General features: G+C 36.7%; 1 protein-coding gene across 1 annotated transcript in view; it reads left to right on the top strand.

Annotated features, from left to right (window-relative positions):
- LOC134839094 (dynein axonemal heavy chain 3-like) overlaps window positions 1–24,287 on the top strand; it is a 71,458-nt gene that overhangs the window by 9,740 nt on the left and 37,431 nt on the right. Inside the window, exons 7-27 of the mRNA XM_063854522.1 lie at window positions 21–216; window positions 634–781; window positions 2,042–2,210; window positions 3,781–4,065; window positions 6,451–6,586; window positions 6,916–7,155; window positions 8,703–8,801; window positions 9,950–10,082; window positions 10,245–10,453; window positions 10,582–10,673; window positions 12,872–12,986; window positions 16,544–16,714; window positions 16,789–16,906; window positions 17,321–17,465; window positions 18,810–19,113; window positions 19,353–19,572; window positions 19,801–20,108; window positions 20,436–20,612; window positions 21,131–21,336; window positions 21,570–21,679; window positions 21,995–22,239. Of these exons, the coding sequence (XP_063710592.1) occupies window positions 21–216; window positions 634–781; window positions 2,042–2,210; window positions 3,781–4,065; window positions 6,451–6,586; window positions 6,916–7,155; window positions 8,703–8,801; window positions 9,950–10,082; window positions 10,245–10,453; window positions 10,582–10,673; window positions 12,872–12,986; window positions 16,544–16,714; window positions 16,789–16,906; window positions 17,321–17,465; window positions 18,810–19,113; window positions 19,353–19,572; window positions 19,801–20,108; window positions 20,436–20,612; window positions 21,131–21,336; window positions 21,570–21,679; window positions 21,995–22,239 (3,826 nt within the window). The remainder of the gene's footprint in view (window positions 1–20; window positions 217–633; window positions 782–2,041; window positions 2,211–3,780; window positions 4,066–6,450; window positions 6,587–6,915; window positions 7,156–8,702; window positions 8,802–9,949; window positions 10,083–10,244; window positions 10,454–10,581; window positions 10,674–12,871; window positions 12,987–16,543; window positions 16,715–16,788; window positions 16,907–17,320; window positions 17,466–18,809; window positions 19,114–19,352; window positions 19,573–19,800; window positions 20,109–20,435; window positions 20,613–21,130; window positions 21,337–21,569; window positions 21,680–21,994; window positions 22,240–24,287) is intronic.

The following is a 24,287-nucleotide window of genomic DNA, read 5'->3' as shown; positions in this document are numbered from 1 at the left end:
TGTAACATCATGCTTTATAGGTGGCTACCGGAGCTAGCAGAGTTGTTTCTGAAGAACAAATCCAAGTGGGTCCACCTGGCTCCAGCTAGAGAGTCCGACTCACGACAACTCATCCGAGAGTTCTTCGACACAGTGGGAACTCTAATGAGTCGCCAGCTGCGTGAATGCGTCACCAACTCCCTTTCGGATTTCGTCCAGTTTATGGAAGAACACAAAGTACAGTTTGAATACTTAGTTTGAAGTACTTTCAAATTTTTTTATTTACAATTATAGCGCACAGTTTATACCTTTTTTCTTTAACCCCCCATATTTGCTTTTCAAATTAGAAAAGTTAGTTTAACATTGTCATAATGCAAGGAAATTAATCACGTAGAACAAATTAACTTATTAACTAATGTGGAATTATTCTTCATACTCAACATCTTCTCTGAAGACTTATTCTTCATACGTAACACCACGCATTTAGCCATAATAAAACACGTTAAACAAATATGATAACTATTAAAAATGAAATGTGGCAGAGGGATTGGAAAAAAGGCCATTCTATAATCTTGATAGAACCGTCTTATAATCTTGATCTTATTGGACCGAAGTTTTACAAGATTTAGGGACAAAATTATGATGGAATTTTAGGCTGGAAATCAGTACGAGGGCGAGTACCCTGAGCTGCGCTTCAATTTGATTCCCGTGATGAAGGTGAAATTGCTGATAGATGAGCCCAAAATAGTGATCGAGCCCACATTCAGAGACGTCAAAGAACTTATTCATCAGAGCATCATTGGTGCGTCAGGGGTTCCCTTTACTAGCCCTTTACTAAGCATTATCCAGCCGAAATCATTATGATTGCGTTATAAAACTGAAGTATAGGCGTTTTTCCGGAATTTTTATCAGAATTTATTTATATCGACGTGTGTTATGATAAACATCTTTTAAAGCAAAATTTGACACCACCGCAAATAATCATCAACTGGAGTCGATGATTAATCAAATTTAAATATTTTCAAGAATAATGCATTCAGAATGTAGAAGTTTCAAAAAATTGTCTAGAAAACAGAAAAGCCGAAATAAAATTTTAGTTTTTAGACGAAACATAGATGGAGGTCACTCTTCATATTGATTAATTTTTAAAGGTTGTTGAGATTTCTTATTATATTTTAATGCAGCAACTGGTAGTCTGTTCTGAGGCAGCTTTTAGTCCCTCCCAAAAAAGGTAAAAACAAAAAAAGTCAAAATTAGGCCACAGTTTTGATTAAAAAAGTGTACATTTTATCAGAAACCGTATGTGATTACTTACGTCATTCCATTGCTACATACAAAATACACGTAACATCATTCGAACAGCAAATCAACGGTAAAATAGTGACCGCTGCAGTCGCGCCAACGTGTTGCGAGCTTGCCGACAGAGGGTAGGACTCTTTATGAAAATTAGAGCCAGTTATCGCCGCGAAGCGGCGATATGTACGTAGCGCTCACCGGCGACCTTGAGACGACAAACGGATCTGTAGTGTTTAACCGCTTCTTATCAATTTCGTCTGGAAAATTAGGGGGATTTCTGCTAAAATATACACTTCTATTATCAAAATTTTCGCCTAAATTTAACACTTCTATTTTCGCCTAATATAATTTTCGCCTTGTGTATACAGCCCCATCAAAAAATAACTAGATAATGAAGTTCTGCTCATACGAATTGCGTGCTTGCTATTCTTGAGACCCGAACATTTTATGAGACCGCCGGGGTGCTATACCCGCCAACTTTGGGTGGTCAGGGGGTCGAATTCTTGGAGGAGATTAGGAGGGGGGCTAAATCCGCTTCTGCTCGATAATGCGAAACCGAATAGTTAACAATATCCATTTTCAAATTAACACAAAAACTGCGGGATCCCTGTCTCAAATTTAATGTTACAAGGGAACAACTATCACTTGCACTCTTCGAGAAACCGAGTTCTAACATCTTGCGCGTCGCGTTTCAAAGATCTATTTTTTTCAAGGTTGAATTTTATCGAGACTGTTTGCGTGTAGCATGAGGGGGGTGTTGTTTCAGAAATCCTACACAAGGGTGACTCCATTCCGCGGCTGGAGTGTGAGCTGTTTCCGGATGTGAAGGGAAAGCCGTTCTTCCTCCGTCCAGTCAGGCTAGAGGAGGCACTGGTGGGCGAGTATGTTGAGAGGGCATTTGAAGTACTCCGAATCAACACACCCGGACCACAGAGGTAATCACACAGCCACCAGAAAAAACTAAATCATACTCAAGGGGGACACCCTCACCGCTAATGTTAGGATTAGGGTCGGTCAATCGACAGTGGATGTAAAATAAAGCCAAAGGGGGACCAAGTTAACACCCCCCCCCCCCTAAATCCATTTAGGGGGGAGGATGTTAACTTGGTTCTGAGTTCAAATTTTCGGCCAATCAGAATAGAGCATTTTACATGCAGCGCTAGGTAGATTTAAATTAAAATGAACGCTGGGGTGGAGGATCTTAACTTGGTCTATTTGGGGGGAGGATGTTAACTTGATCCAATATTAGTTTTCAGGTAAAGGAGAGCCGAGGGCGCGTTGAAAAGGTGCTCTTTTATGACAATCCCACCTACAAGTGGCATTCAAAAAATTGTCACACAATATGCCGATAACTTCCGACTCTGCTAACCAATTTTTCTGCTCATTGCTTGTTCTGGTGAATTCCCATAGGTTCCAAGATTCATAGGTTCCAAAATAAAAAATCAGTCGCATAAGTTCCAAAATTTATCTTCTTGAATTCTGATTGGTTGAAATTTGAGCCAACGAATTTATGGATTGATTGTTTACTGTTCAACCAGCATAAACTCAAGCTGCACAATAGTGACCTCCGCAGCCGCGCCAACGTGTTGCGAGCTTGCCACCAAAGGGTAGGACTCTATACGAAATTTAGAGCCGGTTATCGCCGCAAAGCGGCGACGCGCGCCTAGCGCGCCCACCGGCGACCTTAAACCGAGACTCGGCTAATGTAGTTTTTTGACCAATTGGAAAGATTTGGAACTTATGCGACTGCTTTTTTATTTTGGAACCTATGGGACTGATTTTTCATTTTGGAACCTATGAATACGCACCGCTTGTTCTACATATTTGAGCCAATCAGAATAAAGCATTATCGTTTCATAGTCGAGATTTCATAGTCGAGATTTCGCACGCTAAGACGAAATAAAATATTTCGAACTAAATTTATTTTTGACTAATGAAAAGATCTTATGAAACTCCGAAAACTAGTTAAAATTACCGGGTGCCGGACATCAAGCCGACGGGACTTCAAGCCGAATGGTAAAATTAGGGACTTCAAGCCGAATAATTCCTTATGAAGTCGTGAAATATGAACAATTTGAAAACTTTTTTGAAGAATTTTTGAATTTCATGATCTTTCTTCACTAGTTATTGGCGTTTGCATATAATTTAAGCCTCCAAATGATGTTCCGGAAAGTTGAAAAGTAAAACATGGTTGAAGGCATTTTTCATTGTTATAATTTATGCATTTCAAAAACCGACTGATATTATTAACGGATGCGAATCACAAGTGGTGCATTGTCATGAATAACGCTTATTATGCATTAACTTGCCAAAATTTTAGAAAAGCAACATTTTGCAGATGATAAAAAAGCGTTTTGGGGTGCTTGTAAAGTTTTAATTTCGGCTTGAAGTCTCTTCGGCTTGAAGTCCCGTCGGCTTGTTGTCCTAGACCCAAAATTACCTTCTATATTGATTACAAGTTATACAGTAAACTAATTTTCATACAAGCCTATCTTTTATTTCAAGTTATCTGACCTGGTGCAAGAAGTATCAGGATCTGCTAAATGGAAAATCGGACAGCGAAGTAGTCAGCTTCTTGAAAACGAGACACGACATAGACGACTACGAGCGCAAATTGCGAGAGATACAGGCCCTCAAAGACGAAATAGCTCTTCTGAGGATCACAGCCGACTTCTCACTGTACCAGCTGGATCTGAAGCAGTTGAATCAGGACTTGCAGAACAGAGTGCAAGCCTTGAAGGACAAAATTGTCACGAATGAAGTGAAACACAACAGGAATTTGAACAGAGAGTGAGTTCATTCGTCTTTTGAATTAGATAGACGAGATTTTTTTGATGTCAAGAATCGTATTTTTTTCGAGCGACAACATATTTCGTTTTTGATGTCGATATCAAAAATCAGTTGTTTTAAACAGCAAAACAAACTTTTTTGATGCCATAATCATGTTTTAACTTAACAGCAAGACAAACACTTATTCTGATGTCTACAAGCGGATCTCTTTGACTATATCCCCCCTTTTGCAAAAGAGTGGATATTGGTTGCTAGGTACCAGAGGGGGATATAGCTAAAGAAATCCCTACAATCAGGGGCGGATCTAGTATTTTCTCGAGGGAGGGATTTTCAAAAATTGTTCGAAAAATTTGTCGACCTTTTTTTATATCGACCAAATTGATTTTTCGAGCTCTCCCCCAAAGCACTAAAAAGTCCCTGATTTGGCCGAACTTTTTGCACCGCAGGCAAAATTTTGTAAAAACATTTTAAAAAATGCGTTTTTGGCACTTTTTGGAAAGATTTGACCAAAAAATTGCGTTTTTTCGGCGCGAACACCCCCCTCAAAATTAGTATGTATTGGCGCCGAAGACGTCTGTAGAAAACTTTTAGGGTCCGTCACCAAAAATGGATATTTCAAAATATTACATAGTACAAAGGGGGATCCTTTGGGTCAGCAGTGGGTCGAATCCCTGAGGAGAAGATGGGGAAGGTCCACCCCCCCCCCCTAAATCCGCCCCTGCCTACAATCCTGTTTTATTTTTACGTAAAAGACAAAACAAACTATTTTTTATAAAGTTAAAAATCGTGCTTTTTACTTACACCCAAGGGCGGATCTAAGATTTTCTCGAGGGGGGGGGGGATTTTCAAAATTTTGCCGACCTTTTTTTTAGGTCGACCGAATTGATTTTCCGAGCTCTCCCAAAGTACTGTTTTGATCAAATTTTCTGCGCTGCAGGCAAAGTTTTGAAAAACAGGCCAATAAAGGCGTTTTTAGGCACTTTTAAGAAAATTTTGAACAAAAAAAATTGCGTTTTTTTGGCGCGAGCTCCCCGTTTAAAGTAAGTATATATTGGCGCCAAAGGCGCCTTTAGAAAACTTTTAGGATCCGTTACCAAATATGGATATCTCAAAATAGTATAAAGGGGGGACCCTTTGGGTCGGCAGGGCGTCGAATCCCTGAAACGGGAGCGTCCGCAACCCCCCCCCCTAAATCCGCCCCTGCTTACACCAAACAAAATTCATAATGGCTGTGAATCATGAATCATCAAGAATCATGCTTTTTTGATCTAGCGACAAAACAATTTTCATGGGTCTGCTCAACAATCTCCTCCGTTCTCCTCTCAAGAAAGGGGGAAGATTGTTAAGTAGATTGAGTTAGTCAAATTTTTGACCAATACAAAACTCTAGTGCCAATTAACTGTTTTTAATTATAGAGACGTAGACTGTTAACTAGATTCAATTTCTCTTTGTCCTCTCCGTGATTATTTGCCCATTGCGAAGGTTAGAATAGATTCAATACAGGGGCGCATTTCGGGGAGAGGGGGGGGGGGGAAGGCGTATGCACACCCCCCCCCCCCCTCAGGGATTCGACCCCATGCCGACCCACAGGGTCTCCGCTTTGTACTTTTTTGAAGCATCCAATTTTGGCTGACTGACCTTGAAATTTTTCTAAAGTCGTCTTCGGCGCCAATTATACTATTTTTAAAGTCAAAATTGAGTTTTTGGTCAACTTTTTCCAAAAAGTGCTTAAAAACACCTTCGGATCTCTTTAATTATATCCTTTTTTTTGCAAAAGGGGGATATCCGTTACTAGGTACCAGAGGGGGGATATAGCTAAAGAAATGCCCAGAATCATGTTTTAGTTTTACTTAAAAGACAACTTTAGAGACAACTTTAGTTTTACTTACTGAAAATCAAAAATCGTGCTTTTTTACTTACACCAAACAAAATTCATATTGGCTGTCAATTATGAATCATCTAGAATCATGCTTTATTAATTTAGCAACAACACAAATTTCATGGGTCTACTCAACAATATCCTCCCTCCACCTCTCAAGAAAGGGGGGGGGGGAGATTGTTAAGTAGATTAATTTAGTCAAATATTTGGCCAATACAAAGCTCTAGTGCCAAATAACTGTTATTTTTTTATTATAGAGAGGGAATCTGTTAAGTAGATCCAATTTCTCTTTGTCCTGTTCGTGATTGTTTGCACATTGCGAAAGTTAGAATAGATATAAAAACAGGGGTTGGTTTCGGAGGTGGGCGGGGGCATCTTTTATCTTTTCCGAATCTTTGTTCGAAAAAGATAAAAGTATGCAAATTGAGAAAAAAAATTGCGTTTAAATCTTGGAAAGAGAGTTGTTTAATGAGTTTTAATCAAGTGCTTTATGAATTCTTTTCCAGTCTTTGCCAGAGGTATGGGCAGATCCAGTCCAAGTTGAATGAGATCCCGGAGTCAGTTGAGCACTTGGTGGAGCTGACCACTTTCACTCTAGAGACCAACGACAAGACTGTGTTTGCACTCCTACGAGAAGTTCAAGTCAGTGCCTATTTTTATCAATGAAATTATTACCAGCTGGTTGAAATTTTAAGAGCTGAGGTCTCTAGTTAGGTTCTTTTAGAAAGCATCGACATTTAAACTCTTCAACCTTTTGTATGCGAAAAACAACTGTAGTATCTCTGGTTACAATTTATAAGAAATTTTTTATAATAAAAGATGTACCCTGCCAAAATAACCCTGTCATATACCTTAAAAAGCAGTTTTAAGACATTTGGTCGTTGTTCTTGGCTTTTGGTACATAGCATGAGTTTAATAAATCCATCAAATGTCAAGTTGGCGTGTTCGTTGTCAATGTGATTGTTGTATAGGACGCTCAAGACCGTCTCATGTTCCTGCTGGACTACGCCGCCTTCGCCCAGGAAGACCTGGACAAGAATGCAGAGGTGTTCAGCTGGCCGGCCAAGATCAACGATGACCTGAAGTTGAACCAGGAGAGGTTTGAGGAGTTGAGGGAGACAGGGGAGGATAAGTTGAGAAAGAGAAGGAGTAACTTCGAGAAGAGACTGGATAGTATTTACAAGGAGGTCGAGTTGTTCAAGAAGAAAGATGTAAGTTCACTTTCTTTTATGTCGACAAATCAAATTTGGGGACCGACCGGCCTATTAGCATATGCGTCGATTAGCATGCCCATATAAAAGAATGTAGTTTGAAGATTCGCCATTTCTCGTTATGCTTTTTCAAATTTGCAATTTTCAACAGCGTGAGCTTAGCCGAATGCACACATGCTAATCGCTACACCCCCATCAAATTTAAATTAATCAAACATCAAAGAGCTTTTTTTGGCTTCCCGCGCCAAATTTGTTCACACCAGTTTTGATTGTTCGCCGCGGTTTGATTTTTGATTTCTTTTTAGGTTCATTTCAAATTTATTTGCTAAAAGAAGGCAAATTACGCTTTCAATAGCGAAAACGGAAATGGCCGAAAAACGTGAACCTCTCGAAAATGGATTTCATTTTTTTTGAAATTTACCAGCAGATTAGAAGATTCAACTTTTGATCCTGTTTCTCAAATAATTTATCAAAGAAAAGTTTCATTTATATTTTGTTTGAAACTTAAGTAGCTTTAAGTTCATCTAATCTTTTGAAATTCGAAGAAGTTGAAGTTTCTTCAAAAAACATTCAATCATTTTTTCCCGGTTTTCGTGCGTTCATTGACACTTTTCCAAGTGTCTGTTGCTGTATTTCCTTTTTCAACGATTAATGGTAGCCAGAACGTCTGTGTTAACGCTTCTCTTATTGTTCAGACTGACTTTTCTTACAAAGTGAAGTAACAACTATCACTAGAGAGTAAAAGCGGAGAAAACTGTTGTCCATCTTTTTTCAAGTGTTCCTCTGATTATTGAATGTGGTTCTAACATTATGTGCTACTTGCACAACAACCGCCGGCTTTTCAAAATAATTAGTACCAGTTTGAAGACCTCTCGCTATCATTTGATGTCTGTTTTTTAAAAACAGCTGGTGTGTTCTAAATATTTTGGTTTAATTAATATTCAATTTAGGGAATGAGAAACGGGGTAAGATCACAAGTGTTATGCAGATATGTCTTCGCACTTTGTTCCTTACTTTGTTCACGCTCAATATATTGTCACAACGATGAATCTCTGTAACTGTTTCCCCCCATGGGGGCGAAAATTGTTAACTATCTTCCCCCGCCTACTGCAAAAGAGGAGAACTCGTTACCAGGTCCAACATTAGGATATGCTTAACCACTGAATTAGTCATTCATAGAGGTGGGGTGTTGGTTTCTAGTTTACCATCGGGGGAAACGTTATAGAGGTCCACACCGAGTAGTCACCCCATATTTGTGATATGTTGATACTAGTTTGCGATATTCTCTATTGTAGTTGACAAATTTTTGTCTCGCGTTCGGTGAGCTTAAACATTTTTTTTCAGAAAAAATTTGTCTGATAATTGTAGCAAAATTATGAATTGTGAAAGCAAATTGAATTTCGATTTTTCGATAATCAATTTTTAAGTGGTTTCAAGACCTCTGTTTTTGTAGGGTCGTATCGTGTAATGTTTGATAGTTTTAAGAATATATTGTTCACATTTTTGTGTTTTTCGTTCATTGACTGACATCTGACCCCATGTTTTAGATTCTGAGTCAGGACGAGATGGAGGTGAATGTAAGCAAACTGGGTGAGCTGGAGAAACAGATCGAGGCATGCAGAGACGAAGCAGAGCAGATTAACGATGCAAGTCACTTTTTTAATATTTCTTTTAAAGTCTCCTTTCAATTTTGGTGTTCCAATTTGCTTCACAGTTAGGGTCACATTGTTCGGTCGGGAAATGGTGGGTACATTTTAGTCTTGTTGTTCCGACTTTCGATACGAAAGTAACGGAATATTTGTGCTCGGGGTGGGTTTTTTTTTCTTCAGACAAAGTTCGACTTTTTAACTAGCCATTTTTGACGGAATTTTTTATATCATTCGAAAGGTATTGTTGTCCTGAGCTCAAATTTGAAAAGATATTTCACCTGTTATGGGGGTTTAAAGATTGCCATTTTGGCCAATTTGGGACAATTAACGCGCGATATACCTCGCGCTACTAACGCGTAAGCGGAGAGTTAATCCGTCTTAGAAATCGTTCCAAATTGGCTGAAAGAAGCTTATTTGCCATAATTGATTTGTTACAATGAGCGAAATCTATCCTTTTGTACTTTGTATGGCGTGTGGGGTGATGATTTTCATAAAAAATTTCAAATTTTAGAAAAAAATTTTTCATTTTATTTTTTGTTACATTTAATTTTTTAATGCTATTACTCTCCATAAACCTTAAAAGGCAGTCGGAACATTCAGGGCTTCGCCCTGATACGAACAGTCTTGTTATATTTAAGTCTTCTGCTTTTGATACTATTTGCTACTTCTTTGAGGCTATTTTTCTTCAAACGTTTTACGCGCGACTCCGAAATTTGATAGATGTTATAATTTTACTGAGCAACCTAAGAGCAGTTTAAGAAAAATTAAATGATTGTTCCGACTTTCGATACGAAAGTAACGGAATATTTGTGCTCGGGGTGGGTTTTTTTTTCTTCAGACAAATTTCGACTTTTTAACTATTTTTGACGGAATTTTTTTATACCATTCGAAAGCTATTGTTGTCCTGAGCTTGAATTTGAAAAAAATATTTCATCTGTGATCATTTTTCGTAAATTATGAGGGTTTAAAGATTGCCATTTTGGCCAATTTGGGACAATTAACGCAGTCTTGTTGGTTTTTATTACGTAAAACAATGCCCGGCTTTGTTTGGCTGGACAGCAAGTTAGTTTTTTGAATAAATAAACACATCATCCATGAATTCAAGAACAATACTCTAATTAATGAGTTGTCTTGTTTATTGATAGGAGGAGAAATTGTTCGAGTGGGAGACTACTGCGTTCCCGGTGATCAACGAGATCGTGGCTCTCAAAGATCCCTTCGAAAAACTATGGACAAACAGTCTCAACTTCCATAACTCACACGAGAAATGGATGAACGGTACCATATACTCTTATACTCTTTGTTCAATTTGAAAATCCGACTCCTCCTAAGAAAGTCATTACTGAGCCCAAAAGTGACATAGTGACGTTGCTGTGTAATGTGAAAAAACAGATTCCCTGGTCTTTTTCGATTGCGAATTCCAATGCCAAAGTGTTTCAGGAGCCTTCCTTGGTCTGGACTCGGAGGTGATCACTGAGGAAGTAGGGAACATGTGGAGGACTCTCTACAAACTGAGCAAGAGTCTCCAGGACCAGGGACCCCAGAGAGTGGCAGTGCAGCAGAAGACTAAAGTGGACAAGTTCAAACAGTACCTGCCCATCCTCACTGTCATCTGCAATCCAGGTCTCAGAGACAGACACTGGAAGGCCGTAAGTTGAATTAGTTTTTTGATCAGCCATTGTGCTAGCGATGTACAATGCTTGTAGTTTTTATAACAAACTTTCTGCAGAATCCAGTTTTGTTTTCTTCAGAATACTATAGCAGCTGCTTTTTTCAGATGAGTGACATCGTTGGCTACAACATCAAGCCAGAGTCCGACTCTACTTTGTACCAGATGATCGAAACTGGAATCGGAAAGTCAATTGAGAAGTGAGTGCATGTTTCAATTTTTAAGCTGCGTATCGAAGCTCGTAAATGTGCTTGGGTATCAGTAAGTTCTTAAAATGGGGCTCCAATTGTCAAAATCAGTGTGTAAAAGGAAACCGACATATGAATCAGTTGAAAATGAGCAAAGTAATTCTTGCTTAATAAAAACAGGAATTCTGAAAATGTATGGGGTTTGATTTTGTATTTTTTTCTAAAAGCTTTGGAAAACGTTTTCACTTTTCCAAAAATTTAAGTTTTCTCAGACTAATTTACCAATTTTTCAAAAAATTGGTCCCAAGAGACGGACCGCCTACTCACTTTTGCGCCTGCTTCCCTACTCTCTTTTCACCTTACCCCACTTTTTACAGCCTTCAAAAACTCATTGGTGGTATGTTTGAGCCATATTTTTGGATTTGTTTTTTCACTTTCTCACAAACTAAACAGAAAAGTGTGAATTTTTAGATTCAGTCGAAACAACGGGATGGGGGAATTTCTTCTGCATAAACGGCTAAGCCCAATTTTTTACAGAAATTTTAATGACTCCCGGAAAAGTCAAAGTTTTGTTTTTTACCGTTTTTTGAAACTTTTTTACTCTTCCCAAAAACTACCGTCACAAATCTCTGAGATTTTGGAATCAATCGAAGTAATTGGTTGAGTGAAGTTCCCCTGAATAAACTGCTATGCCCAAATTGTTTTTACACAAAAGGTTAAAGCTCTAAGAAAAGTCAATTATTGACTTTTGATCTTTTTTGAATTTTTTAAAAAACTATTTTTCTTGAAATTACCTCCCAAATCTTAAATTTTGGACTATATCGAAAGAATAAGCTGTGGAATTTTCCTCCGCATAAACAATTTATCCCAATTTTTCTACATAAAAAGTTATGGCCCTTTTGAAAAGTCAGTTTTTTTGATTTTTTGACCGTTTTTTGAGGTTCAATCGAGAAACTGTCTTGGGTATTCTAACGGTGTGAGAGAAGTTTGCCCGAATTTTTTTAGAAAAAAAAAGTTCTGTCATTCAAAAAATTCAAGTCCGTTTTTCGAAACTTTTTGACTTTTCTCGAAACCACCCTGCATTTCTTAAGTTATGTGTTCAATCGAGAAACTTCCTGTGAGAATTTTCTCGACATGAACGGGTGAGACTCAATTTTGTTGAGAAAAAATCAAAGTTTTTGGTAAGGTCAAATTTGTTGTTCTAGGAAAAACTCAGTAAACAAGCAAGCCTTATTGTTCCAACTTTCCAAGAAAGTTACAAATTTTTTGTGCTCGGAGTGGTTTCGACTATTTAACTAGCAAATTTTGACAGATTTTCAAAAACAACCGAAAATTACTGTTGTCTTGAGCTCAAATTTGCAATGATATTTCACCTGTGATCTTTTTTCGTAAAGTTATGGGGGCTTAAAGATTGCCAATTTGGGACGATTAACGTGCGATTTATTTCGTATTATTAACGCATAAGCGGAGATTTAATCCGTAATAGAAATAGTTCCGAATTGCGGCATGCGTTTTGGTCTAGTTAATACTTTGGATTATGCAAAATGTATTATTTTATACTTTACATAGCGTGTGGGAGGATGATTTTCAAAAAAAAAGATATCGAATCAAATTTTACATTTTTAAATCAAATTTCATCAATTATTTCATTTTGAATTTTCTCATAGAAATTACAACGCAGTCGAAACATTCAGGTTTTCGCCCTGATACGACTAGTTTTGTTAACTTTTGTGTCTGTTTTTTGGAAACTTTTTGACTTATCTCAAAAACTAATCCACGGAACATATTGCGAGTTTTTTTCCTGAAGAAGTGGCGACTTCTTTTTTTTGCAAACGGTCTAATCTTATATTTTAGTAGAGAAACAACTAAGCTTTAGGGTAAAATCCAATGTTTGAAATTTGAAAGCTACGCATTTTATCTCACATCATTACAAAATATTTATAAAAATATCAAGCATGTACGTCCGGCTTTAGCTGGACCCCTGGTTAAGCCATTCGAAAATGCTTCATTTTTATATAATTCTGCATTTTATTAGACAGAATGATTACATAAATCTTCTGGATAAATAATTGGCAACTTCTTACCTTTTTGGCTGGCTTATACACAAATTAGATGCACTCTAGATTGAAAAAAGCACTCATTTGCTGATAAAAGAAGCTAGTGTACCTTTTTTGAGTCGTGATATTGACTAAACGTATTGTATGTTATAGACTGGAGGAGATCAGTGGGGGTGCTTCGAAGGAGTACTCTCTAGAGAAGGCCCTGGAGAAGATGAAGAACGAGTGGAAGGAGATGCAGTTCGAAATGATACCTTACAGAGAGACTGTTAGTATAAATCACCCACGCCGTGGTTCCGAGAAAAGAGAGATGATAATCAGTTCATTTCCCAAATGCATTTTTATAGATAAAAAATTCCAAATTTTGTCACAAAATTGACTTTTAATGAGAGTAAAAAGAGAACACTTTTGATGCTATTCAACCTTGCGATAAGCAATGGGGCTCTTTTTCCTTTTACCCCACCTGCAAATTTTTATATGTAAAATTACTGTTTCCATGTATTAATTTTTTTTTCCGTAAAAAACTTTGATCACAAGATTTTACTTGTGAAAATTACACGTGTTTCAATTTAGTTCATAATAAAATCAAAATCAGTTTTTATCCAGTGCATCTGGCGCTGTACCTGTTTTTTCCAAACAAGGAGTTTTCTGCCTTTTCTGTTTATCATCCGTGTTTCTTTTTGTCGGCTTAGTTCCCGTAGCACGGACTATTTTTGAAGGTTCAGCAAATTTAAAAAAAAAAACTTTTAATAATATTAAATAAAATTTAAAAACATTTTTTTTTTGTTTGAACATAGTGATTGCTCTTATTTAAGTGATTTGTTTTTTTTAAAGGAAAAAGCCTAAAATTTTGTTTACTCTCTAATTTGATTTTTCGCGGCTTGACTAATTTTTATTTAAATTCAGTTCATTTCTTTTGTTAAGAGGAAGGCAAACTCCACTGAACAGCAAAAGTGTATGCTAACAAAAAACGTGATCGACTTCTCGACTTATTGCGTTTGTGAGTTTTATCTTTTAGATTTGCCCGGAGGAACAAAATAATTACCTAATCAACCAGTTTTCTCAAATTGTGTTAGTTTTAGTAATAGGTGAACCAGTTTTCCTAATGAACGAGTTTTGTCAAATTACCTATTGAACCAGTTTTTTCAACCAAGGTTAGTTTTAGTACAAGGTGTACTACAAACTTGTGTTCTCTTACTGACACTGTTGAATTTTTTTATGAGCTTTATACCAAACCCACGCGAGAACGTCAAGCTGGTTTTCTGTTCTGATGACCAAAAACTTTTACACTTGGTCCACATCTGATTGAATTACAGACACCAGTGCATTTTACCTCAAACAGCTAAGAATGACTTACAAATGGGCGTACATATCTCTCTTGTAAACCAATCAATAATGATTCGAACACACGGTCCACATCATTAAAATTACCCACTAATTCATTTTGCTTCAATGCATTAAATGAATAACTTAGGCACGCACAGCTCTTCCTTGAAGACCGATCTATACCAATTACTCCGTTGAAGTGAGTTTTCGAAAGTAAAGTCGGTATTGGAGTGTATCGACTTGACACATCGAAGAATACAAAAGATCTAAGTCTGACCTAAGACTACTTGTTCACGTTTGATACAAATACTTAAAAAAAGTTTGTGCACAAATTCAGATCAGAATTAACATCTCTAAACACATGAAAATACGAAATGTAGTTGCCAAAACAAAATACTACCCCTTCGCCATCAACCAACATTTGCGCGTTGAAATACAAATCATTGCCCCTATTGCTATAACTGGTCGTGTTAAATTTACCAATTTTGATCATTCACACGATGAATAGAAAGATAGCCGTTTTCAAGATAGTAAGGAAAAGTTAACTGAACCGTTTTAACCTGGAAGCTTTTTTCAGAAGGTCTGGCCACCTAGGAACAAAAAGCGTTCGAAATTTGAAATCAGCATTGAAATCCGATTACGAAAAAATTAGTCCAAACTTATGTCAGCCAGTTCAGTTTTGAACCTATATCAATTCCTAGGATTTTAAACCAGAGTGTTGTTGAATGTCCTCAAACACCTGTATAACTGCATAGTTTTGAGAAGTTACCCTTAAAGCCACCCCGGTATTTTTTTGGAATAACTAATCCTAGAATGAATATCGAAGAAGAGAAGAAGTCTCACTTGAGGCCAGTTTCTCACTCCCACAGATCCACTCCGGCTTTTCTCCCAAGCTGAATTATTTTTTAAACAAGATCGATCCAAAAGTGGGAATTACATGCGTTGTTATTTTTTGAATTTTTATGAGCTGTTGATTGGTCTCTGTTCATGGACTAAGCCCTTTAACTTAGCTCACATAGCATTTAGTGCGCGTGAATTTAGCTCCCTCTAAGATTTATTTAGCATAAAAGAAAATGCTTTGACCTCATAAAGGCATAAAGAGCGCAAGAACAATTTAGATAAAGCACAGCGTTAAAATGATATGTATGTACCCGAGATCAGTGGCTCACCTAACCGATCCCATCGGATGCCAATAATACTGAAATAAAACGTGACACACTGCAAAACTTATTCGATAATAAAATGAACAAATGGTCGTCAAGAGAGCCCATGAGGCTACAACAACATTGATAAGTGAGTCCGTATAATTTGTTAAGTTAGTATATATTAGCTATATAGAAGCGCTGAGAAAAAACTCAGAGCTCGTTGGCCTAGAATATATATATATATATATATATATATTCTAGGCCAACGAGCTCTGAGTTTTTTCTCAGCGCTTCTATATAGCTAATATATACTAACTATGGTGTTGTTTTACATTTTTAGAAAAACGCAGAAATCTAAGTTAATCAACTTAATAGAAAAAAGTTAACAAATTTTTTTCAAAGCCTTGCCAAAATCCTAGATCCACACTTGAATTTACTATCAGGATACAAAATCGGAAAAAAACAATGAGTTAATTGCTGTTCTCTTTTTAGACGAAAACAAATTATAAGGACTCACTTATCAATGTTGTTGTAGCCTCATGGGCTCTCTTGACGACCATTTGTTCATTTTATTATCGAATAAGTTTTGCAGTGTGTCACGTTTTATTTCAGTATATATATTTTATGAAATAAAACGTGACACACTGCAAATCTATATATATAGAAAAGTGAAAAAGGTACCCTTTGGACCACAATGGTGTCGAATGTCTGTCTCTCCCCCAATAATTGTTCCCTTGGAAATATCCATGTTTCAGCGTTGCTTTTACGCAGTTTCTTTGAAACGGATGTTAATACTTTGAGTCAAGCTGATTTTTCAAGTTTTTATTACGGTTGTTTCCAATACTATCATTAACCATTTATAAGAGTGCGACCTTCCTTCCCACTCCGTCTTTGCTATGTGCAACATTGGCGTAAGATTTTACTCTATATTAATTATTAAAGAAAGAAGAATGAAGAAATGAGAGTAAATTATTGATTCTGCGTGCCTTTGTACCTGCGTAGGTCATATACCTTTCTGTTTTTTGTTTATGCGACTTGGAAAGAAAAGATTGATTGGATACGCTCTGTTATTCCATGGTCTCCAAAAACTCTTCAAACTAAAATTGTATTCAAATCGCAGTTGCCATGATTGTAAAAGGAGATATTCTGTTTAGAAAATAAATGTTTCAGTCCAATTTAAGCTTAATTTTTTTTTCAAAATTGACCCATGTTTAAATTATCTTTTTCAACGTGAGAAAATTCACAACCCAAAACCAATTTCATGGAACAATGGAGCAAAAAAATGGATTTCTTTGCAAAAAATATTTGAGAAAACATCTCATTAAATTGAAAAATAAAAGCTAATTTTGATTAGGGCGTGTCCATTTTGTCTGCAATTGACGACATCCAGATGTTGCTGGACGACCATATAGTCAAGGCCCAGACTATGTGTGGATCTCCCTTCGTCAAGTTCATGGAGGACGAAATGAAGGCGTGGGCAGACAGATTAGTCCTCATACAGGACATCTTGGATCAGTGGCTGAAGGTGGGTCTGATTTGTAGTTTTTGTTATTGCTGGAAAACACTACATTTATGTCGGTTAATGTACAGTGGTTTCAGTGCCAGGCAACTTGGTTGTACCTGGAGCCTATCTTCTCCTCCGAAGACATCATCGCTCAAATGCCCGAAGAGGGACGCAAATTTGGAATCGTCGACACTTACTGGAAAGATATTCAAAGTAAAAATGACGTCATTGAGCATTACTCGGCACTTTATCACTTACATTTATCACTACCAACTTTTCCGAGTGGCCGTTGTCTATGTTTCCTCATTCAGTTTTCAACTTTAGTTTTCTTGAAATTTCTGAACATTTAGTTTTGTCAATCGGCACTTTTGATTAACCACATTGTATAATCGTCATAAATGTAAAAGAAAATTAACTGACAAAATTGTTTTTCATACCTTGCATCGTATTATCATTTATCATGCATTCAGTAATTTTGCACGTAAAACTATTTTAACTTTTTTTTTGGCCCGCGAAAATAGAAAGTTTTTGTGACAGGAGAAGTAAAAAAAAATAGTTCGTTAAATTCATTGTTTTGAGAACATTTTAGAATGATGAAAAATTAGTTTCGTCTTGTTTTGATTTTAGGCGAATCGGTGAAGGACACTCATGTGTTGGCGGCCACAAGTCAGTCTAACATGTTGGGCAGACTGACGGAAGCAAACAAACTGCTGGACGAGATCCAAAAAGGACTAAATGACTATCTGGAAAAGAAGCGACTATTCTTCCCGAGGTGAGCAATTCTGATCCGCACGCTTTCAATTTGAACCAATTTTTTTTTGTATAATCCACTCGGCTCCAAACATTTGAAATATGTTTCTAGCTCAAATTTGAAAAATATTCAACCCTGATTTTTGACCTGATGTATTTAGAACGATTTTTCATCAGTTTGAAGGTTGTCAATTTGGGATAAATTTAGGAAGATCAAATTTAGCCCAATTTTAGAAAGGTTTTTCATCAATTAAGAGTGTTTGAAGATTGTCAATTTGGGATAAGCTCGGGCAAAATTTATACTTTTTGAAAACCCTTGGGTGAGAATTAATCGACCTCAGAAATTTTAACTGATCACAATAATGCGTTGATAGATGCAACATTTATCGTTTTGAACTTCAGATTACGTGTGATATAATTTTCAGAAAACCATTCTTTGCCAAAACCATTCTTTGCCAAAACTAGATTATTAAAGTTAAATGGCAGTCGAAAAAATCAGGAGTTCCCCTGATAGCTGCGGTCTTTTTGTTTCGACTTTTCGCGCGAAGCGAAGGGAGTGTTTGTGCTCGATGTGTTTTTTCTTCTTGAAGTCTTTTGAACCTTTTTTTTTGGTTTTCTGCTCAGGTTTTTTGGTTTTGTTACTGCTCTGTAATTTTGTACTGTCTTGGCATATATTTTTTTTGCCTCAAACCAGTTTTTTTATATAGATCTAATTTTTTTTACTTTTTATCCATATTTAAATTTTTTTTTTCGATTTAGCGACTTTTTGTATTGTATCGCAAGTAGTGCGAAGCTCTGCTTTGCCTCAGTGTCGTGGCTCAGCTCAAATTTATAAAAGTATTTCTACTGATTTATTTGTTTTGGGAAGTTATGGTGGTTTGAAAAAAGCGAATTTGGGACAAATAACGCGATATATATCGTACTATTAAAGCGATAGATTTCGTACTAATAAAGTGTAAGCGGTGATTTGATTCGGCTCAAAAATTGTTCCAACTTGATTTGAGTTCAGCGATTTAAATTTATTCGTACATTGATAGACGCGAATAACATAACTTTGTACTTTGTTTTCAAAAACGGTGGGAAAATTTTCAAAAAAAAGTCCGCAATTTTTATATATTTAGTTTTGAAATTTCACCAATTTTTGAATTTCTCATAACAATGACTCCTTCCTTAGACCTTAATAGCTTGTTGGAACATTCAGGGCTTTGCCCCGATTCGTGCTGTCTTTTTTCTCCAAAATTCAAAAGTTGACAAATTATTTTGAAAAAATCGTCTTTTTTTTCTGCTTTCTTGAGTTCATTAGTTTTTCAAACAGCATTTCAGCTATGTTATAGAGCAGTAAAATTTTTCTTGTTTGTTGTTTCAGGTTCTTCTTCCTCTCAAACGATGAGCTCCTCGAGATTCTTTCCGAGACCAAAGACCCTCTTAGAGTGCAACCACATCTCAAAAAGTGCTTCGAAGGTATCGCCAAACTGGACTTCACTGACGACCAGGAGATCCTCGGAATGATCTCATCTGAGAAAGAAAACGTGCCCTTTGTCGGAACAATTGTTCCTGCTAAATCAAAAGGCATGGTTGAAAAGTGGCTGATTCAAGTTCAGGAAATGATGTTGAAAAGTATTAAAAAGATAATTGGTGATGCGATGGAAGCGTATGCCAACACTGCACGAGTAAGTGTCGGATAAACTTCATTTCGTTTATTTTTTATTGCTTCAAATTGTTGTCAATAGTTTTAAAATATGTCATCGTTTAAAGAGAGCCAAAACTTCAGTTGTTTAAATGAGCGGTAAATCTTTACCAAGGTGCACTCTATATATGCGTTTTGGCATGGATCCGATTAGCTTGATAGGTTGACCAAATATCAAAAATATAAAATTTTTCTGAGATCTCAGTTTGCAACTGTTTTTAGGTAGAGTGGGTTAAGCAATGGGCAGGTCAAGTTGTCCTCTGTGTGAGTCAAACTTACTGGACTATGGAAGTAGAAGAGGCTTTGAAGAAACCGAAGGGGCTGGAGGAATACTACGAGAAGTGCAACCAGCAGATCAATGACATTGTCAGACTGGTCAGGAGTCCCCTGGAACCCGGCACCAGGATATCACTGGGAGCACTGATCGTCATTGATGTACACGGTATGTTCTGACTCGAGCTAATTTTTGGTCAGAAGACATTCAGAAGTCATTTTTAGTTTATTGATGAAATTATCAACGATAAATGCATTGATTTAGTTATTTCTCAGAATGTTCAGCGTGAACTTATTTTAAAAATCCGATGAGACAATCGAACACATCTTGAGGTCTTTCAACTTGATTTTGCTTGAAAACCAATTGTAACTCTGAGGTAATGAAGTTTTTATTTAGCACGTGACGTGGTTGGCGAACTGGTCCAAGCCAAACTGTCTTCCCCCCTTGACTTCAAATGGATCTCACAGTTGCGTTACTTCTACCAAGGAGACGCACTTCACGTGTGCATGATAACGACTGACTTGTTCTACGGCTGCGAGTACCTCGGAAACTCAGCGCGTCTTGTCATCACACCATTGACAGACAGGTGTTATCGGACTCTGATGGGAGCGCTGAAGTTGAATCTAGGAGGCGCGCCCGAAGGACCCGCGGGTACTGGAAAGACGGAAACATCGAAAGATTTGGCCAAAGCGGTGGCAAAACAGGTAGCTAAAGATTCTGTTAAACCTAAAGGTTAATCCATTTTTGTGAAAATGTGAGTAGGTCTAGATTGTCTGTGGCGACCTCAAGAGACGAATTTATTGTGGTTTAATTTTTACTTTTATAACGTTAAGGTTTACCGATTTTTCATAAAATCAAAAATTTTTGAAACTAAGTTCAAGTTTTCTTGAAGGTAGGTGTGGTTAAACGTTGGAAACAAGGAGTGAATAAACGATTAAATTTAAAGGCGATTACTTGGCAATTTTCATATGGTTTTGAAAAAAAAATTACATATTTTTTGAAGGTCAAAACTAATGCTTTTTTGTGTCCAGTGCGTGGTGTTCAACTGTTCGGATGGTCTGGACTACAAGGCGATGGGAAAGTTCTTCAAGGGACTCGCTCAGGCAGGAGCATGGGCTTGTTTCGACGAGTTCAATAGAATTGAGCTGGAGGTGCTGTCAGTGGTGGCACAGCAGATCCTCACCATCCAGAGAGCAATCGCTAGCGGGGTAAAAACTTTTAAGCTTCTGTTTCGCCATGATAAAACTTTTAACCGCCAAGATTGCAGAATCTCATTCATTGATTGAAATTACTCAAAATTCAGCACAATCTGAAAAATTGATTTTTTTGTTTCGTTCAAAATAATATATTGACACAAAAAATACTGAAAAAGTACATATATTTGAGCTATTTTTATCAATCAATATCTTCTTGTATAGAGTTCTGCGCGGTTTCATTCGAGACAATCAAAAGTAAAGCTACTTTTTGAATAAATTTAGCGAGATTTGCCGCAAGATTTTATCTGTCATAAAGTTAACGTAGTGCGATAAACCCATTGGTTTATATATTCAGAATCTTGCTTCCTCTTAGGACCCCTATCAACCATTGATAATTCTTGCAACTCGTGTTCGGTGATGTGTTTAACATTTATCATTAATCTGAACAAACCTCAAAACGACCTAAATGAAATTGCTGGCGGGCACAAATTTCTAGGTCAAGAATAAAATTTGACCTCGTTTTTTGACAGGTGGAGCTATTTGAGTTCGAGGGTACTGAGTTGACCCTGGACCCTACTTGCACTATCTTCATCACTATGAACCCTGGCTACGCCGGTAGGAGTGAGTTGCCGGATAATCTGAAGGTGCTGTTCCGCACAGTGGCCATGATGGTGCCAGACTATGCCATGATTGGCGAAATATCTCTCTACTCTTTCGGCTTCATCGACTCAAAGAGGTACCTCAAGTTTTCAATTCTGACGACGTAACTTTTGACAAAACTTAACCACTCAGTTTAGTTGAGTTGTTTGTTTTGGGAATTAAAAAAGACAAGATTTGAAGATGTTAGTTAACATAATTGTTCAAGAACTAAGTGCTTTCAAAATTCGATTTAAAAATGAGGCCGATGAGACAACTCATGCATATTATTGATGTCCAATTTCCGCGAATGGTGAAAAATGTATGTTTCAGTTTGTCGAACAAGATCGTGGCGACGTACCGACTGTGTTCGGAACAGCTGTCCACTCAATCTCATTACGACTACGGAATGCGAGCAGTCAAATCTGTCCTCACAGCCGCAGGTGGGCCATTGATTGTCGAAACTCGTACAAGATCTTCTTGCGGAATGTTTTGAATTGCGTTTCTATACATTATTCAATTTAATTAGCAAATTTTGATCCTGTGTATTTTGGCCGATTTTTGGTCTCTACTTAACTTAACTGAAGTCTCAAGATTTTTGTTGAGTTAAAATCAAGCAACTTGATATGCTTATTTTGAGTTTTTTAATCAGAAATTACTCACAAAAATGTTAGAATATTATTAGCGAAGTATAAAGTCAACATTGAAATAAAATATATTTTATGAAACAAAACACTTCAGCAATTGTTTGCTTCCAGGAAACCTCAAGCTAAAAGATCCCGAAGGAGACGAAACCATAATGTTGCTGAGAGCCATCAAAGACGTCAACTTGGCCAAGTTCCTCTCCCAGGATGTCCCCCTGTTCAACGGAATCATCAGCGACTTGTTCCCTGGAGTGGAACTGCCCCTGCCAGACTACCAGTTGTTGCTGGATGCTCTCAAGGATAACATTGCTCAGATGGAGCTGCAGGCCACGCCCTGGTTCCTGGAGAAAATCATCCAGGTGAGAGATTTCCCAAATTTTCTAATCTTAGTTTTTACGAAATGAAATAACTGGCTGCTTGTTGTTCCAACCATTGGGTTTTTGTTTTGTTTTCCACGCAAAATCAGGCACCTCAAATAATCATCGAAATGAGTCGAGTGAAATACCATATTCAGTCTCTACAGTCGTTGCTTAAGCGACATAAAAAATTTCCAAAAAGATGTCCCAGTGTTGATAAAAGTCTGTTGCTTGGAAAATTTGATTTGCTTAAAATAAAACTTGTTTTAAGAGCTTCATTTACCTTTCTTTTGCAAAGATTGATTTTTTTTTGAATTTTTGTTCCATGTTTTCCTTATTTTTTTGTTCCGACTTTCGATACGAAAGTAACGGAATATTTGTGCTCGGGGAATATTTGTGCTTTTTTTCTTCAGACAAATTTCGACTTTTTAATTAACCATTTTTGACGGAATTTTTTAATGTCATTCGAAAGGTAGTGTTGTCCTGAGTATAAACTTGATAAGATATTTCACCTGTGATCAATTTTCACAAAGTTATGAGGGTTTAAAAATTGCCATTTTGGCCAATTTGGGACAATTAACCCGCCATATATTTCGCGCTATTCACGTGTAAGCGGAGATTTAATCCGTCTCAGTAATTGTTCCAAATTGGTTGAAAGAAGCTTATTTGCCGTAATTGATTTGTTACAAGGAGTGAAATCTATCCCTTTGTATTTTATATGGCGTGTGGGGGGATGATTTTCATAAAAAATTTTCAAATTTTAGAATTTTTTTTTATTTATTACATTTAATTTTTATAGGTTAATACTGCTCCATAGACCTTCAAAAGCAGTCGGAACATTCAGGGTTTCGCTCTGATTCGAGCAGGTTTGTTTGTTTTTAAAGACAACTGTTGTCGATTGATTTATTAATTTTAGACGCGTTCGTATAGTATAGTTTTTTTGTCGCACCACGCAACAAAACGATACTAATTGGAAAAAAATGTCTTGTTGTTTGAGTCAATAAACGTAGTTCAGACTCTTATATCGGTCGCGATGATTTTTTCCCCTTTTTTCAAGAAAAGTTTGAAAATTTGTTCAGGCTTAATTTCACTTTTTTGCAGTTTGAATTAAAATTTTTTGTGTAAGTTCAGTTTTTTTCTATGTTAAAATGAAGGCAAACTCCATTATTGAACAGCAAAATTTTATAGTTCACAAAAAACGTGATTGACTACTTGTTTGAAAATTGGATGCTAATTTTCAGATTTCCCAGCAAATTTAAAAAAATCACTATTGATCCAGTTTTTTTTTCAAAATGGAATATTTTATTGATAAAAGTTTCAAGCTTAAATTGTTCTAGAAATTAAAAAAGCTTTCAGAGTATCTAGATTTTTCTTTGAAATTCGAAAGTTTAGATTTTATCCAAAAATTAAGTCCGTATTTTTTTTCTGTTTCCTTTCCTTCATCGACTCTTTTCCAACTGTCTGTTGGCTATGTTTTATTAATGTTATCGGAACCTTCTTTGCTACTTCTGTGATAGATCAGCTTTCCTTGTTTTATTTTTCATAAGGTATTTTTTTTCAATTTGCGAAAAAAGAGGTTTTTTAATACTTTCAATTTTAGGGTCAAAAATTTTGTACAAAATGTCAACTTAGAATATGATTTGATTGAAAACTATAATGTCTATAAGTATATGTTATTGAAAAAGAAAATGATAATAGTTTTAATAATAACAAAGTTGCTCGGAATGTTCCGACTGCCCTCCAATGTGTCTCGAATAGTTTTTTTGTAAATAAAATGTTGAATCTAAACTATGAATCTTAGGCTGATAAAATCAAATTTTAACTGTCGAAATTTGAGACGTGCATCAAATGAACAAGAACAATTAGCTGTCTCAATATAATTAAGAACGAGTTTGTAGTGCGGGATAATTCGCCTCGTGTAAAGTATAGAACGAGCAGTTTAGACAAACTTGTGGCAGGTTACTAAGTGGTGTGCACACCCGGTTGGGCCCTTGCAAATCAGAGAATGGATCCTCCGAGGGAGCAAAGAGTTTTGTGAAATTGGTCTGATT

Source organism: Symsagittifera roscoffensis, chromosome 2, assembly GCF_963678635.1.
Source record: "Symsagittifera roscoffensis chromosome 2, txSymRosc1.1, whole genome shotgun sequence".
In the NCBI taxonomy this organism is placed as follows: domain Eukaryota; kingdom Metazoa; phylum Xenacoelomorpha; order Acoela; family Convolutidae; genus Symsagittifera; species Symsagittifera roscoffensis.
Note: the sequence above shows the minus strand (reverse complement) of the source record. Positions and strands in the feature narration are given on the sequence as shown.